Source organism: Anoplophora glabripennis, unplaced genomic scaffold (assembly GCF_000390285.2).
Source record: "Anoplophora glabripennis isolate ALB-LARVAE unplaced genomic scaffold, Agla_2.0 scaffold154, whole genome shotgun sequence".
NCBI classification, from domain to species: domain Eukaryota; kingdom Metazoa; phylum Arthropoda; class Insecta; order Coleoptera; family Cerambycidae; genus Anoplophora; species Anoplophora glabripennis.
Genome location: NW_019416346.1, coordinates 112,477 through 131,166, shown reverse-complemented (window position 1 = coordinate 131,166; position 18,690 = coordinate 112,477). Strand labels below are relative to the sequence as shown.

General features: G+C 32.1%; 1 protein-coding gene across 1 annotated transcript in view; it reads right to left on the bottom strand.

Moving 5' to 3' along the window:
• Nucleotides 1–1,208: 1,208 nt before the first annotated feature.
• Nucleotides 1,209–18,690, bottom strand: part of LOC108903758 (gustatory receptor for sugar taste 64f-like) — a 34,031-nt gene continuing 16,549 nt past the window's right edge. Inside the window, exons 2-7 of the mRNA XM_023454188.1 lie at nt 8,292–8,298; nt 6,759–6,913; nt 5,681–5,806; nt 4,555–4,872; nt 1,340–1,429; nt 1,209–1,286 (exon numbers count right to left, since the gene is read on the bottom strand). Coding sequence (XP_023309956.1) covers nt 1,209–1,286; nt 1,340–1,429; nt 4,555–4,872; nt 5,681–5,806; nt 6,759–6,913; nt 8,292–8,298 — 774 coding nt within the window. The remainder of the gene's footprint in view (nt 1,287–1,339; nt 1,430–4,554; nt 4,873–5,680; nt 5,807–6,758; nt 6,914–8,291; nt 8,299–18,690) is intronic.

Here is an 18,690-nt window from a genome sequence, read left to right as displayed (position 1 = left end):
AAACATGCAGCAGATTGTTGAAATGCGTTTTTCTTGAAAACGGACAATTTCTAGAGCTAATGACAAGTATACCATTTTTTCACGAAAATAATGTAGGTTTAAGATTGTGGATAAAAAAATTATGCTCGTATTTACGTCATAAACACGGCGTATGTGGCGCCCTCTAGAAGATACATCGAAATAGATAACAAATTATGATTTCTCGTATACAGAAACATCTATCTTCCCCTAAATTTTCACGTTCATACACTCAAAAATATTATAATTATTACGAAAATTCAATTTTTAATTTCCAACTTTCACACCCTGTATCTTTTTTGTTATCAACATTTTATTAAGGCATGTTGGCTCCAATCGTAATATTTTGAAGTAAAAAATCTGGTATGTCTCTATGGACCATTACTTACGGACCACCCTGTATATATTTCACAATTTGAAACATATAAAATATGTACCGATTTTTGGAAAACAAATTGGCGTTCATTAGACAAAAATTCTATTAATCGGAGAAGTTTATGGATATTAATGTTTCAATCAAATTAATGCATCAACTCAGTTGATTTAGACAACGTGTAATATTTAGGGTAATCTCCACTGAGAGGGCATTTAAATGCTACTTGCCACATAATACCATATAAACCATCTCCATAAACATCTCATGAGTTCATATTTCCAATATTTACTATTCGATGTAGCAAAAAACATGGAGAAATACGCTATCAGACATATTCCATAATATTTAAAATTTCATTATATGGTTAGGAAAACTTTGAATGTCTTGTTAATGTATATGGACAATTACTTTAGCTAAGTGTTAAAAACAGTGTTAATATATCTTAGGTAAACTGTTCTATCATTGTAAAATTAACACATATTTAAAAGAGTTTCATTCCAGATGAGCTGGCATACTGGAAATGGCAACATGCCGTATTACTGTTGCTGGTACAACCAATTTCTAATACTGATTCAAAAGATAAAAAACTACATTTAGTGCAGAGTGTATTCAAATTTAATGGAAAGAGAAACATTTTGATTCCTTTTGTATGACTTCAATAGATCTTCGTCGGTAGGGAACGAATGAACAAAAATTAGTTAACTGATTTTGATATACCTATACTTTTTGACTGAAAAAGAATACTGCTTGATTGAAGTATTAAAAACATCATAAAAATACTACGAAATAATAAAAACAGCTACTGAATATGTTCTTAGTATGGTTTACTCTTTAGGGTTTCCATATTGTACTGAATAACAACCAATTCGTAGGTAACAATGGCCCCAGCGATCTAAAAGAATTTATAATTTCTTAAAAAATTCTATTACGAATATTTAATAGGACCTTTAGAATTAAACCTCTTGTTATTTTGAAGAAATTCTTTCCCGTAAGGACCAGCTCAGAAGTCGATACGTTTTCTACAAATCGATGAACCTGGACAAATAATAGTATTAGTTAAATGTACAGGGTGTCTCAAAATCGATAGAATGGGCCTACTGTGAGGATACAAAAAATTTAAATAAAATTTGTGACACGTGGTGTTAAATGCGATGAAGTAAGCTCCATTTTCAATGAAAGTATTATGTTTGGGATTTGACAGACACAACTAATGACGTCATCAATTATATTTTTTACAGAAACATACCCAAATTTTTTTCCTGTTAAAAAGATCTCTTTTTTCTAATAAACTTTTATTAGAGAAATTTTTCTGTACGTTTAAAAGTTATAAACTATATCGCCCTAAAAAGTCTCAAAAGAAATACCACCTGTAAATCACATTAGCGGTGGAAGGATCAAGTAGTCGGAAAATAATTGAATGTTCGTTGTTTAAAGTGCATAAATGTCGCAAAATACTGGTCTATACTCAATACGAACATCAGACGTATAACTTTTCTGCTTACAAAATGTTTTCTCATTCAGAAAAAGTTTATATGGTGCTAATTTACGGTGAGTCACAAAAAAATTTAAGAAGAGCTGTAGAGTTACATCGAGAATGAAGATGCATTTTCTGTTGGGAAAAAACAAATAATTGACCGAAGGGTAAGAAACAATGTTAGACTGTTACAGTATTTCGAACAAAATCCACGAAATTCTATACGGCAGGCTAGCCGAGAATGGAATTTGGATAAATCAACCGTTCAACGAATTTTTAAAGACCAATGGGTATTATTACTACAAAATTCACAATTTGGAGTATTTGTCTGAGCATCACATTAAAAACAGACTTAATTATATAGCTCAAATTGTAGTAAATGTAGAAACTGTTTATCAGAACCTTTTTCGGCACGTTCTTTGGATGGATGAAAGTCGAATTATCAGTAATGGTTTGCCAAATAGGCGCAACGAACACTACTGATCCATTGAAAATCCCCACATTGTAAATCCAGTCCAATACCAAGGCCATTTTGGAGTAGATGTATGGTGCGGCAACATCCGTATGCATTCAATTGGGCCTTATTTTTGTGAACATTCATTGAACAGCATGAGTTTTCTAAATTTCCTACAAGAACTTCATGCGCTTCTGGAGAATGTGCCTTTGCAGGTAAGGAGAAACCTATGGTTTCCACCCCACAAGGCAAGGATTGTGCAGCAATATTTAGATAACAGTTTCCAAGAAAAGGCAGCGGCATCCAGGAAAGCTTTTCACTGGGTATGTATGCTACAGTCTTCCAGGCCGAGGATTTTGCTATTTTGATGGTAGCAAGTAAGGAGGAGGTAAGGAATTGTGCAGAGGAGAAGATTGTTATCTGCTCCGACAGTCAGGCCGCGGTCAGAGCGGTTAGCTCCCCGAGGACTAGGTCTGTCCTTGTCCAGGAATGTGGAGACGCTCTAGAGTCATTGGCCAGACGAAAAGAAGTAGAGTTGGTTTGGGACCCAGGCCATATGGGTATCCCTGGTAACGAGGCCCGGACATGGACCTGAACCAATCTTAGGTATCACAAGAGGCAGCATTAACGGGGCCCTAAATAAATGGGCCTATCAAACTTTAGATCATAATTGGAGGAGAAATAGAGGATGTAGGCAGGCCCATAGTTTTATACATGGACCTAGCAAATCCAAGACAAGATGGCTGCAGAGCCTCGATCGAAGGGCCCTAAACCAAATGGTGGGGGTTCTGACAGGCCACTGCAGACTTAGGAGGCATTTAAGCTTAATAGGAATTGCCTATTGCCCAAAATGTGGCGAAGGGGAGGACAACCCTGTCCACCTTCTGGGACAGTGTGCAGCCTTTGGGAGAATAAGACATAAAGTCTTTGGTGCTGAAGAGCTGCAAGGGGTTGAGGCGAGAGACCTTCCATGGACTAAAATCCTGGCGTTCATCAGGGCGTCGGGTCAGAGGCAGAGAGTGGTTAGGTGATGGGACGGCGGGGTAGGCAAAAAGGGCCCACATGTGGCCTAATTGCCAGGCTGAGGCCGCCCCTTTAACTACTACTACTACTACTTCCCAGAAAAATGAATTGGGCTTAATGGACCTATTCAGTGGCCCGGAAAGTCACCAGATGTAAAACCCCTCTTATTTTTGTGGGGATTTAAAAAAATAAAGTTTACAAAAACCTTCGTGAGATCATGTGAAAGAAAAAATCACAAACGCTTGTAATGAGTTAAACGGCGAAATATTTATAAACGCAGCCCACAAAGAAGTCAGGCGAAGATTGGATATGTGTCTTGAAATTAGAGGAGGTCATATAGAGAATAAATTGTAATATGTATGTAGTATGAAAGCGTTTGCCCCATTTTATAAGTTTAGTTATTATTATTATCACCTTTTGTTTTAACTGTATTAAAGAATTATCGAATTTAGTCCTTTTATTTATTCTTAATGACATTTATGCACTTTAAACAACGAACATTCAATTATTTTCCAATGACTACTTGATCCTTCCACCGCTAATGTGATTTTTAGGTGGCATTGACGCTGTAGGACGATATTGCTTATAACTTTTAAACGGGAAGTAATACAGAAAAAATTCTCTAATAAAAATTTATTAGAAAAAAGAGAGGTTTTTAACAGGATAAATTGGGTATGTTTATGGAAAAAATATAATTGATGACGTCATTAGTCATTTATGTCAAATCCCAAAGATAATACTTTCGATTGAAAATGGAGCTTACCTCATCCCATTTAACACCACCTAACCGTAACGTTAGTCTGACTAGCGGAAGTTGCACAAAAATTTTGCGCCCGTATTGCGCGAATTTAAATAAAAAGCGTAGTCTCATTCACAAAAAGTGCGCCAAGAAGGCGCAACTATTAATTATAATGCCACGTAACTTGATAAACTACACCTTAAGTTGCACGATTTTTATGCATGTCATGTAGAAGGTCTAAATTTTGACGTAACTATTAGCGCAAGTAAAAGGCGCAAGGGAAACGCATTTTTTGTACGTTTACACGGGCGCAAAACTCCTTAGTCCGACTATCGCCTTGCGCCCTTTTCATGAATCCGGCTGTTAATCTTTAAGAGACTAAAAATTGCACTGATATTAGCAACAGAAACAGCACTTTCAATTAAGGGAATGTGAAAAATAATACATTTTATAATTTAAATAATTCTTACCTCTATGTTATAAGCAGATGAATGCACTGACTGAAGAACGTAGGATATGTTTTCCCATTCCACATGGAGACTGCTTCCAAATATACAAACACAAATAACCCTTAATAGTAACAATCCTAACGATATGAAAAAGTAAAATTTTTGTAAAGTGCTTTCCATTGGCCGCAAACTACCAAACATTTGCTTCAAGAGAAAGTAAAGATTTGAAGAAAAGCTGACAATTATTAGCAAGGAAATTTTCTTGTTTGTCGAATGACATAATTTTGAGAGTTCTAGATAATCCTTCCTAACAACATTCCATACTTGCATATCTCTTACCTAAAAATACATATATTTTGTAATTCTTTGTCAAAAGACGACCCCATCTGTCCAAAAATTTTAAGAAAACTAAAACTTCATTTGGTAGCTATCTAACCTTATTTTTGGCTAAAATCCCAAGCGTAACACCCAAAAATAACAGTTTTACGGGGTGGTGAGTAGCAGGAGTTGGAAGAAAATTATAAAAATAGTGTATTCCTGTGTATCTCAACCCACAGAATACGAATCTGTTTCTATTTTAGTCCTACAACCCAAACGTTCGTACCTAACATCAAAAAACGCCCGAAACGGTAGTTCTATGGGGGTTGGAATACACAAAAATAGACTATTTTTATAATTTTCTCCCCTCTCCTCGTAAAACTGTTGTTTTAGGTGTTTCCAAGGTTAGGCACAAACGCAGGGAGACTAGATAGTGTAGTGTAGTGTAGTCCCCATGCACAAACGCTTGAGATATGGACCAAAACTAAGGTTAGATTTTTATTTAGCGGGTCAAAATACATAAGAAAAAGCCCTGACCGTAATTTTTTTACCACCTTTGCGACTTCTAACTACTATAACTTTGGTCACTTTCTCGAAGTTTTTCGGTCATACCGGTCCACCATCTTGATTTTTTTGAAATGGGCACAGATCGATAAGAGATAACTATACAAATATACCTAGCTATTAAATGATATTGAAAATAATTTTTTAGTTTACTTCAATTTTTGGGCAAATGGGGTGGGATTTCGACAAAGAATTTCCCATTTATGTATGTATAGTACCAATATGTACAGCTTACAATTAAAATAAATTAAAAAAGAGCACTTACTTTAAGTCTGCAAATAGATTGTAGCCTTTTTGTAATCTGATTTAATTTGCATTGCAGTGCAGTACCAATAAGTATTATAAAAATGTCACCATAATTCCAAATAAACGTCATTTGAAGATTGATGAACTAAAATTATTATTACAAATTAATAATAAAGTGTAAAGTTACTTTGGTCGAAATTTTTAATCAAATGGTAAAAAATATAGGTATACATATTAATTAAGTTTAATTTAAAAATATTAATTATATTAAAATATATAAAGAAATCTATCATAAGTCGAGATATCGAAAACTATGAAAGACACAGGGTAGCTTAAATTAGAAAAAAGTTACGTCTTTAGAGGACTATTGAAATGGTTAAATCAGTTTTCGAAATATTTTCAGTTTCAGTTCTCTATTATACTGTTTTTGAAATATTATTATCGGAGAAAAAAAGAAACACTTCTTCATGACAACTTTTTACATACTCCATCAGGAGTTTTTTTGATAGAATTTAACAGTATGTTAAAAAATAAGTAGAATTCAACATTAAAATGCCAAAGAAAGCTCAGGGTAATTTAATTTGTTACAATAAATGTTTTGTCTTACTGACTAAATTCTATTTTCCTTGGCTGAAGGTAGTTTAATTCTACATAAATTTTTATGTTTTCAAAACAATTCCTGATAAGCATAAGCTAGAATAAAATTACTTAAAAACTATGTACTTTGAAAGTATTTAATGAATTGTAAGCTGACGATGGTAATTCGAAACGAAATATTGAGGAGCAAAACTAACATTGAAGTGACCAAAAACATAGAAAGTTCCTACGAAAAAGTCTACATATTTTTAGCTCCAGCTCAACATCAGAAAAAATAAGTAAAATGCGAAATAAAAAAATCAGTTATCTTTAAATTCCCCTAACCTAAAGTATATGCCTGAGATCTATTTACGGCATATTCAATAGTCACCTTAACTTTTACTTTTTGTTAGTTTGAGCTACACTATATCTTAAGCCCTATGATAATAATCATCCCTATTTTAGGCACCTGCAATTAATTTATAGCACTATTATTTTTTTTAACAATATACCTATCATACCTCAAAAATAATTCCCGTTAAAAGAGAATATTCCACTAATTCGAAAACAGCACTATAATTCTCCTTTACAAAATACTTTCTGAAGGCCTTTAGGACGGTAGGCTCCTTATCTATACAGTCTTTTAATAAAAATCCGTTGATTGCAGCATGTTCCACTAAAAACAAGTATAACAGTTAACTGCTGCCATATCATTTCAAAAACAATTGTTTTGTTTGTTTAAAATTTCTAGTTTTTGTGTATCAGAGAGACGTGATTTTAACGATTTTATATCAAAAACAACATTACATACTAGAGAATACTTAGGGTAAATTATGATAAGTTTCCGTTATTACCAGCGGCAAGGCACATCAAAATGACTGTAATTCGACATAAACTCTTCTGCAAATGACTGCAAAGTTCATATTTCTTCATATTATCTTCAATGTTCTGCCACTCTTTTAGATAATTGGGCCAATCCAAAGTCAGTTTAAAAAATAATATGTATTTGGTTACGCAGTCTATAGAAAATACTAGAAAAAAAATATATTACCTACATTTCAAAATATTATTTTAATTATAACGAAATATATAAGTTGTAGTACCAAATGAGATCAATTATCTAATAAAGGCTATTCTAATAAAGTTTCACACTATTTTCAGACCTAAAATAGAAAGCGTTAACTTATTACAAATTTCCATTAGTACATTTTAGTGCAGATGGGTCTGAAGAGTTGATTTTCTTTAATTTCCATATGGAAACAAAGTTTTCACTGACAAATATTTTTTGGCGAGTCCTTGCATTTTGATTTGATTTATATTTGTGTAACTTATTTAATACGCCCAGAAATAAGTTGATATCTAACAAAAGAAGTAAAAACAGCTTCTTTATGAAGAACATAAAACTTCTGACATACGCATAATGCTTATAATATTGCAGTAATGTATTTGAATTGCGGAAATTGCAGATATATAATAAAATTTGTTACGAATGTGAAAATTAACTGTGCTTTTTGATTTAAGGTTTATTTATATTTTTTTATTGCTTGCAGCTATATTGTCTGTGATGATACTGTTGAATAATAGCATTAAAGAAAATGTGTGTGTGAATGTGGATTGATGGCTTTGGTAGTACCAATTAGCCAGAGCTATATTCAAAGAAATAAAAACCTTTCCAAAAAAGAAAAAATATGAATACCATTCTTCGGAGGTACATACAGGGGGATTCAGAACTTATTCAAAAACAATTTTTGAATGTACAGTGGACTCTCAAAAATACAATTTTGTAAAAAAAGAAATGAAAAAGGGCAGTTCGAAAATGATTGAAAAATACACTTCTGCACGGCACTGGAAACTTGTCTCTCCCATGGAAATAAATAAATAAAATTTTATAATACCTATTTTATATCAGTAAATTCAACTGCTTTTGCCGTTATTATTATTAAATAATAAAATTAATTTGTGGTTTAAATTAATAAAATAATTTGACATAACTTATGTTACAACTGTTCAAATTTTTGTCCACAGACGTGTAACCACATTTAGGCCCGTCTTACCCAGTTTCTACGAATTAACACAAATGTTATCTTACTTCACCATAACACAAATGCTTCACCATGGCACAAATGATGTCTTGCTTCACCATAAATTAAAACGATATCCATCAACTATGAGTTGCTATAGTTATAACTATAGCTAAGTTGCTATGGTGTTAGAGGTTGCGCCCTTAATCTGTTCTCAAGTTATTTGAAAAACAGACGTCAGTGTGTTACAGTGAATGGTAATATTTCCAAGTTTTACCGTATTGATCACGGTGTTCCGCAGGGTTCTGTTTTGGGGCCCTTGCTTTTCGCGATATATCTTAATGACTTTTGCTTTGCTATCGCACCTAATAAGTGTATACTATTCGCAGATGATACCACCCTGATTAATATGAATAAAGATTCCTCATGTCTAACTGAAGATTCATCTAACATGCTATCTAAAGCCATAAATTGGTTTACATATAACAATCTAAAAATTAATAGAGATAAATCCCAGAGTATAACGTTTACCACTACTCCAGGGCATGTAGAATTTGTTAAAATCCTTGGTATTACAATTGATAATAAATTGACTTGGTCTGACCATGTTGAGTCCATGAATAAAAAGCTGTCTGGGGTAGTTTTTTTGTTAAGGCAACTGAGAGAGGTGATTAGCACTGATACTTTAAGATCAGTTTATTTTTCCCTCTTTAATTCAATCTTGTCTTATGGTATTGTGCTATGGGGAGGCTGCTCTAGCGCTTTAAAAACCTTTAGAATCCAAAAAAAGNATTCTATTCTATTCTATTCTATTCTATTCTATTCTATTCTATTCTATTCTATTCTATTCTATTCTATTCTATTCTATTCTATTCTATTCTATTCTATTCTATTCTATTCTATTCTATTCTATTCTATTCTATTCTATTCTATTCTATTCTATTCTATTCTATTCTATTCTATTCTATTCTATTCTATTCTATTCTATTCTATTCTATTCTATTCTATTCTATTCTATTCTATTCTATTCTATTCTATTCTATTCTATTCTATTCTATTCTATTCTATTCTATTCTATTCTATTCTATTCTATTCTATTCTATTCTATTCTATTCTATTCTATTCTATTCTATTCTATTCTATTCTATTCTATTCTATTCTATTCTATTCTATTCTATTCTATTCTATTCTATTCTATTCTATTCTATTCTATTCTATTCTATTCTATTCTATTCTATTCTATTCTATTCTATTCTATTCTATTCTATTCTATTCTATTCTATTCTATTCTATTCTATTCTATTCTATTCTATTCTATTCTATTCTATTCTATTCTATTCTATTCTATTCTATTCTATTCTATTCTATTCTATTCTATTCTATTCTATTCTATTCTATTCTATTCTATTCTATTCTATTCTATTCTATTCTATTCTATTCTATTCTATTCTATTCTATTCTATTCTATTCTATTCTATTCTATTCTATTCTATTCTATTCTATTCTATTCTATTCTATTCTATTCTATTCTATTCTATTCTATTCTATTCTATTCTATTCTATTCTATTCTATTCTATTCTATTCTATTCTATTCTATTCTATTCTATTCTATTCTATTCTATTCTATTCTATTCTATTCTATTCTATTCTATTCTATTCTATTCTATTCTATTCTATTCTATTCTATTCTATTCTATTCTATTCTATTCTATTCTATTCTATTCTATTCTATTCTATTCTATTCTATTCTATTCTATTCTATTCTATTCTATTCTATTCTATTCTATTCTATTCTATTCTATTCTATTCTATCCTATCCTATCCTATCCTATCCTATCCTATCCTATCCTATCCTATCCTATCCTATCCTATCCTATCCTATCCTATCCTATTCTATTCTATTCTATTCTATTCTATTCTATTCTATTCTATTCCATTCCATTCTATTCTATACACATAAGCCATTTTTTACACTTTAAAACCCCCGAGAGAGAGCGAATTACGTACCTACAGCGCACAGCGGGAATGACGCTAGCTAGAAACTACAGTAGCCCACCGATGTAAGGGTTGTAAATACTTCAATAAGTTTTCTCTCGGCAACTATAAGGATTTTACAAGTTGTGAATCACCCTGTGTAATTCTAAGATATGAGCATGATTCGTCAATCTTGCAATTAAGTCTAATGTACTGTATTTATAATTAAACGACTAGCAGCTGCTATTGGCTGTCATTAGTACCGTCCACAGAGGAGACGCAATAATTGTACCTATGCATTTAACGAAATTTTTAAATTTCACTTTAGCTGATTCAGCATATCATCTTAATTTTGTTTTGGGTAATTCAGATAAAACATGATGAACAAAAAAGTTACTATGTCATTTATTGATTTTATATATCAATTATGTTATATTAATGTAATAAAGAATAAAGAAGGAAACAACTCTACTGTTTTGGTATATTAAAAAAAATACAATCGACATTCCTTATGCGTCGAGCAATTCGTTAATTACTTTTTTATATTTCTATTTCACAATTCTTCAATTTTGTTTTTCATATTTCTGTCCTTACAATTACCTAATGTACCATGTATATGTTGAAAGACATAGTAATTCGAATGTATTTAGAAAATGGTCCGTGTTAATACTTTTGGTTAACAGAAATGACGGAATTTTATTAGAGAAATTAACAACGTTTGATCTCAATACACCAATGATTAATTTGTTGAATTCGTATCTACAGAATAGATACCAATTTATTCAATTCCGGGGGAATAAATCTGAAATGTTCCGGCAGAGATCAGGTGTATAACAAGGATCTATTTTGGACCCGCTATTATTCGTAATGTTATAAATAAAAATAGTTAATTAGTTGTTACTTACTAATTCCTAAAGACTGATTTGTGCTTTTAATTAATTGAAATAGTTGTGCTAAAAAGTCGAAAAAGGCAAATCCAAATGTCAGTAGACAGTACACCATCCTCCAATGGAACCATTTTATTTTTAAGCAGTTACTCTTTGGTACTGTTCCTCCCACATTTATCGGAAATAACCCAAAGCATTGAGCTAACTGCAACGGGAATCTCATAGCTACATAGAATGAGCTTGAAAGTATTTGAGACTCCAAAATAACTTTGGTGTCCATATTCACTTTTATAGACTTTATAGATTTTAAACTGCTTTTGTTTTTCATTGTACGAGAACAAGGATTTCTGCAGAAATTATTTTGAGGATACCTGAAAAATAAGTTGCTTAATTAAGTTATTGGAAGAGGCTGAAACTGCTGTTTTTAAAAAGTATGACAGCTTTCGTTTGAGGTTTGAATATCCTGACACATCTTCCCTTATCATATACAGGGTGTGCGAGAAATAAGGGCCAATATTTATTTGTGTTTTGAATAGACGAGACTAAAAATTACATTAAATTAAAATTTTTCGATTATGCCTGGGATAACGACTATATAATTCCATCGGGGTTAAAATTTTGGAGAGGGAAAATAATATTGTTACAGGATAATTAAAATTGACCGTGATTTTATTATTATATTAAATGGTAAATCATATGTATCATATACTTGTATTATTTGTAGTATTTGCAGTATTTGTAGTATTTGTACTATTCGCAGTATTTGTAGTATCTGTAGCATTTGTAGTATTTGTAGAATTTGTAGTATTTGTAGTATTTGCAGCATTTGTAGTAATTGTAGTATATATAATATTTGAAGTATTTATAGTATTCTACCATTTGTAGTAATTGTATTTGTAGTATTTGTAATATTTGTAGTATTTGTGGTATTTGTGGTATTTGTAGTATTTGTGGTATTTGTAGTATTTGTGATATTTGTGGTATTTGTGGTATTTGTAGTATTTGTGGTATTTGTAGTATTTGTGGTATTTGTAGTATTTGTGGTATTTGTAGTATTTGTAGTATTTGTGGTATTTGTAGTATATGTAGTATTTGTAGTACTTGTATTGTTTGTAGTATTTGCAGTATTTGTAGTATTTGTAGAATTCGCAATATTTGTAGTATTTGTAACATTTGTAGTATTTGTAGTATTTGTAGTATTTGCAGCATTTGTAGTAATTGTAGTATTTATAGTATTTGAAGTATTTATAGTATTTGCAGCATTTGTAGTAATTGTAGTATTTATAGAGTTTGTAGTATTTGTAGTATTTGTAGTATTTGTAGTAATTGTAAGATAAGTAAGAGCAGAGGATGGAAACAAACGATACACAAATGTTTATAAATAGCACTTTAAAATGTTTTCGACGAAGCTCTTTTATTTTGAATGATACCCTATCAAATTTCTTTAAACCAAATGCGAAACTGCAACAGAGGTTTAGAATTTTTTGTATTCTATAGTCTAGTCTAGTCTTGTTGTACTGTCCAGATACGGAAAGTAAAGAATGAGGCAGTAATTAATAATAGATAAAACCAACATTGATGCAGCAAGAGATTTTATTAAACCAAAATCAACAATATTCCTGCTCCTGTAAAGGTGTTTAAGAGCCAAATACCTATGATTTCTTTACCAGCAGTGATTGACAATAAGTCATTGTTTAAATTTACACTGGCTGCAGCAGCATGACTAGGACTAAATGAAAAAGAAATAAGTATTATTAGCAAATGCAAGAGTGTTTTTATTATACTGAACACATCCGACATATATATAAAAAAAAGAACAGGACCCAAAACGGACCTCTGGGGCACCCCAGTCGTAATACTAATAATGATATATGCAGACTGTTAAATGCCTAAGAAAAATCTAACAATACCAGTTCACCCTTTTCAAGCGATGGAAGTATACAATCAGGTAAATGTAACAATGTAGTACAAAACCGCCTTTCTAAAACCTGACTGATGTAAATAATAATGGAATAAGTACCATATGATATCTCTAGCTATGGACAAATAAACAAATTTAATCTGTCAAAACTAATTCTAAAACGCGATCTGCTCTTTCTGTGTGAGATTTTTGTATAGGTAAAACTATTTTCATAAAAAATAACCGTTGACTGATCCTTTTGGCAGAAAACTAATTTTTAATCTTAATTACTCCATTAAATAGTTCTTACATACAAATTAGGACAATCTCAATATTTTTTAGGAGTTTTCTCTCATTTACCGAGGAGATAGTTCACAAAATGGTTGAGTTTGTCCCTAAATCGGGAAATACAAGAAAGTACCCTGTACATTATTTCTAAATCTATATAGGTATGTTTACAACTTACCTTAAAATGTATCTACTTATTTTTTAATAGTAATTTATAAAACGTAGTTGTCAATAAAATATGTCCGCATACAAGTAGGTAACTACTTCGCAACAAGAACTGATGTGAAAATAGATAAAAGGTAAAGGTAATAATGTTTACTGCACACACTACATGAGGTCTAATATTTTCTTGTCAAATTACACTTTTACGGTTATTTCTCATTAATTCCGCTTCAATGCATTAGAATTTGATTTATTATCCCTAGTATATTCTCAGCTGAACGTGGGCAGGTCAAATAACAAAGTATTATACATAAATGTGTTTAAATTAGGTTACTCAGTAGTAACATATTTAATATTAATTAAGAAAAACATTTTAAAAAGAGATATTTCTTATAAGATACAAACATGTGTTCCCAAAGTTGTTTTTAGATTTAATAAACTTCACTATAATAAAAATATAGATTAACTTGTCAGGTTTAAAAAGTTCAATCAAATTGCTCGTGCGCTCAGAGAATCTGATTCTGTACCATAAATTAGAGTGCGAATTTTGTAGAGAATGCATAAACACTACGCAATACTCCACCGTCGATCAGGAATCAAATTATTGAGAAACAGCTGCTGACATGTATCCAAAAAGATAAAATTGTTCATGAAGCTCCATATAATTAACTATACAATTTTTTTTTATAAATAAAAGTTTATTTTTATAGAGATTATGCCCTTTAATTTGACGTCCAAACTTCTACAAGGTATTGTTTGCCTAAAATTAAGACAAAAGGTTCAATTGAACCAGAGATCAATATTCTGCTTCATAAGAAAATGTAGCGGCTGTGACGACCAGTGCGGGGAGCTCTGGGGTGTCGCCCACCCTAGAAATATTCATAGAAAAAAAAAATTAATTTGGTTTGCAATGTTACCTGGATAATTAAATAGATTAGCATTAGATATGAAATACATTAAAAAGGAAATGTTAATTTTGTCAATTTAACTTGACTTGCAAAATTTGTTTAAAACTCGTTGAATGCGTGGGCTCTGCGTAGCTGGTTCCTACATCTGTAAAGTGTTTATAGCGGTGGTCATGGTTACCATCGCACAGCAGTGAAGGACGGAGTGGGAGTAGCGCATATTTACTACGCAGTCACTCAAAAAGTGACCAAAATACTAAAAGTGCTCCAGTAGCTATGAAATGTACTACAATGTTTTTGGGGTCACTAATTTCGAATCTGTACTCAATATTAAGAGACTCAGAATGGCGGATCCAATATGACGTACGAAAATGATGAAGATGCTCCGACTATGCTGAAATTTGGTATTAATAGGTTTTCGGGGTCGCTGACTTCGATTCCATACTCAAAATTTAGAAATCCAATATGGCAGACAAAAATGCTAAAGATGTTCCGATTTTGCTGAAATCTGGTACTGAAAGGTTCCTTGGGTCGCTAATTTTGACTCTGTACATAAAATTAAGAAATTCGAAATGGCGGATCCAATACAATGACTATAAAATTACAAAATGAGATTGAAACGCCTGCAGTTCGCCTACAAAATCTGTAGTTTCCAGGGCCAATTTCAAACGTCTTAATTACCGTATCGGTAATTCGGAGTGCTTTTTCAGAATTTTTTCATATTTTTTCGCAGCGTTGTGGTTTATTATAAATTAATAGATAATACTATAAATTAATAGAAAAAAAAATTGAAATATCGGTTTTTTTCTGTTACAAATTCAAATAAGATGTTGAAATATTTCTTATAATAGTGTCGTGAGGGTTTTTTTATTCGTAATCAGAGACCCTAAAAAACCCTGAGTACCTACTGATTTTCAATAAACCTAAAAAAAATTTCTAAAGTATTGGCCGCCATATTGAATCAGCCATTTTGAATTTTACAATTTTGACTTCTGATTCGTAATCAGCGACTCGAAAAACCCCAGGTACTGATTTTTATGAAAATTAAAAATTTTTTTTTGAAATTGTTGATCCGCTATATTGGATCGGCCAATTTGAATTTTACAATTCGAAAATACTTAGATGCCACATTACAAAAAGTACCATAGGGAAAGAAAATGTATGGCTCAAAGAGCTAACCTCTTTCACGCGCGCTGTCACGGTTTATTATAAAATTCTTCGAATTATGTGAATATTCGCAAAAGTTCCTCGGTTTTCCTTAAAGTACACACTCTAAGGCAGGGGTGTCCAACTTGCAAGGCCTCAAGGGCCAAAACTAAAACCTTTGATGTGGTTGCGGGCCATATAATAATTTTGTTAAAGTAATAACAAAATAACGTGAGGTATAAAAATAATTAAAACAAAAAAGGAGTATTATTTCGTTTATTGCTCAACAACTACATTTTTTTAGATAAATAGAAAATTTATACATAATTTTTTTCAAGAACTAAGACAAACATTGCAATAATAATGAAAAGTTGTATCTAATGTGAAGACTGTGGTCGATCGGCTTCATCCACCAATGAAGAAATGTCCACCTCCAGTTCAGTTGTAGACAGTCTCATGAGATGACGTTAGGAAGAATCGGAAAGGTTGCTTCTGTTGTGGTTTTTAATGTACTTCATGGAGAAAAAGGCACTTTCACGTGTATATGTGCTTCCGAATATTGATGTCATTTTCAGTCCAAAATCTCGCAGGTTTGGGAATTTCTCCTTAGACAGAAATTTGAAAATTCAGGTCCTTTTTCTTGTCTGGTGATTAGGAACATGTCAGCTTGAAAATCACATAACTCAAGTTGTAAGTCGGGTGGTTGATCTTCAATGGTTGATCCAAGAGGATTATTATAAAGCAGTACACTGCTTTTAAGACTTTCAGTTTCTTCAAATCTTGTATTGAATTCATCAATAATTTGTTGAATTTGTGAACTGTAGCATGAAAACTCAATATTTTCCTCACTATTGAATTTTTCTGCTAGTTGCAGACAGTTAGGGAAGTGTGTCAGGTTGTTCTTTTCCAAAGTATGTTTAAACACGTTCAGCTTATTCCGGAATCCGTTTATTTTTCCGATCAAATCTGAAACCGTCTGGTTTCTTCCTTGAAGACTCAAGTTTAAATTGTTAAGATGATTAGTCAGATCTGTTATAAAAGCTAACTGTCTTAAGAATTCTGGATCCTTAAACTTCTCTTCCTATTCAGTTGTGTCAGATGAAACGTATTCATTGAGGAATGCAGGGATTTCCTTTCTTATGGCAAAAAATCGTTCCATGCACATTCCTGCACTCAGCCTCCTTACATGGTTGTACATTAGCAAGTGTTAGAGAGACCATAAAATATAAATCTTTTTTTCACATGGCAGCATTTAAAGAAAATATATGCTTTTCGTAAAACATTACGCGGGCCACAACTAATAGCATCGCGGGCCGGATGCGGCCCGCGGGCCGCCAGTTGGACAACCCTGCTCTAAGGAATCCAATGATACATCGCTCCTTTTGATAAGTAGTGGAGTTTAGGGAAGTTCTGTTTCCAAAGTATGGTCAAAGTATCTACATCCACTAATATATGAATATAACGTTTGTACTTTGCGCCCTATTCCAATAATTTATCGACGTAAAATGATGAATGAGATGCAATAGCAGACTTTTGATTTGTTGAAATACAAATGTACCAAGTCGTTGCCACATTGGGAGTAGCCAGTCACATTCAATGAAACTTTAAAAATAACTAGTTTGGCTTATCTAGATAATGACAAGACATTTGTTTGAACTTATCTCCAAAGTCGCTTTTTGGCCACTTTTTCGGTTTCCTGGCCCATAGTAAGGTGTGGCAAAATTCTGTTACTGTTACTGTTACTGTTACGTATTGCTTCTTGTGTTTATGAAAGATTGTAAAAGTTTAAATTGATTGTAAAGACAGACTAACAGTCATACTATCTATTTCAAGTCAATGGTGCGAGAAATACCAAACCTTAATGGAAAAGTAATTGAAAAGTTTATTTCGGACAAAATCAGAAGAATGGACTTAACACACTATAAAAATACTCTTAAACACATTTTCCCTAAATTGCAATAGTACTTAAATTAAAACTACCCAGTTATATTTAAGGCCAGGTCAAGAGGCGCCACTGTGTAGCGGCAATATATTCTAAACCAGTCGAAACAACAGTACTAAATTTGGTACATGTTTTCAGCTATTAATGAGTTACAAAAAGAATGAATTACTTGGAACTCAATTTTTCTTAACCAGGTTGATGAAAAAAATTGTAATTTTTTTTCCTTTTGGAAAATACAAGGTTTGATTATGACAAAAAATGTTATTAAATTGAAAATATTATTAGCATACCTTCTGTAAATGTAGTAAGTAATGATAATGATAATTTTTTGGAATCTAATTATATAAATCAAGCTTGGTCTAACATGGATAATAACTTTAATTTTAAACCCATTACATGTATTGATTTGGATAAATTTCTAATGAATGTCAAGTCGAATGCCATGGGTTCTGATGGTATTTCGTTGAAAATGTTACTGTATTTGTTACCTCATTTAAGTGAACACATTACTTTTATAATTAACAGTTGTCTCACTACCGGTCAGTTTCCTCAATCATGGAAATATGCTAATATAATACCGACGCGAAAAACTGATATTCCGTCAAATGTTTCCGATTTTAGACCCATAAGTATTCTGCCGGTCTTGTCCAAGATTTTAGAAAAAGCAGTACATGTGCAACTTAGTGAGTTTTTGGCTAAGCATGACATTCTCGCAAAATGCCAATCTGGGTTTAGGCGTCATCACAGTACTACAACTGCGTTAATCAATGTGACAGATGATATTTTGCGGGCAAGCGACGTGAACAAAGACACTTGTTTAATACTCTTGGACTTTAGTAAGGCATTCGATACTATCAATCATATAACTCTTATAACAAAATTAAAATATTTCGGTATTGGTGATGTAGAATGTACATTTTTTGAAAACTATATAGTTGGTAGGCGTCAAAGGGTAGTTTTATATAATACATTCTCTAAGTTTCTTCCCAATAATAATGGTGTTCCCCAAGGCAGTATATTGGGCCCCTTATTGTTCTCTGTATATACTGCTGACTTATGGAAGTTTCTTAAGTCGTGTTTAATACATCAATATGCTGATGATACTCAAGTTTACTATCATTTTACTTATAAGGAGTTGGAGCATGCTGTTCGTGACATTAATAGGGACCTTGAAGTTATTAGTCTGTATGCTGGGGCACATAGCCTGGTCCTTAATCATAACAAAAC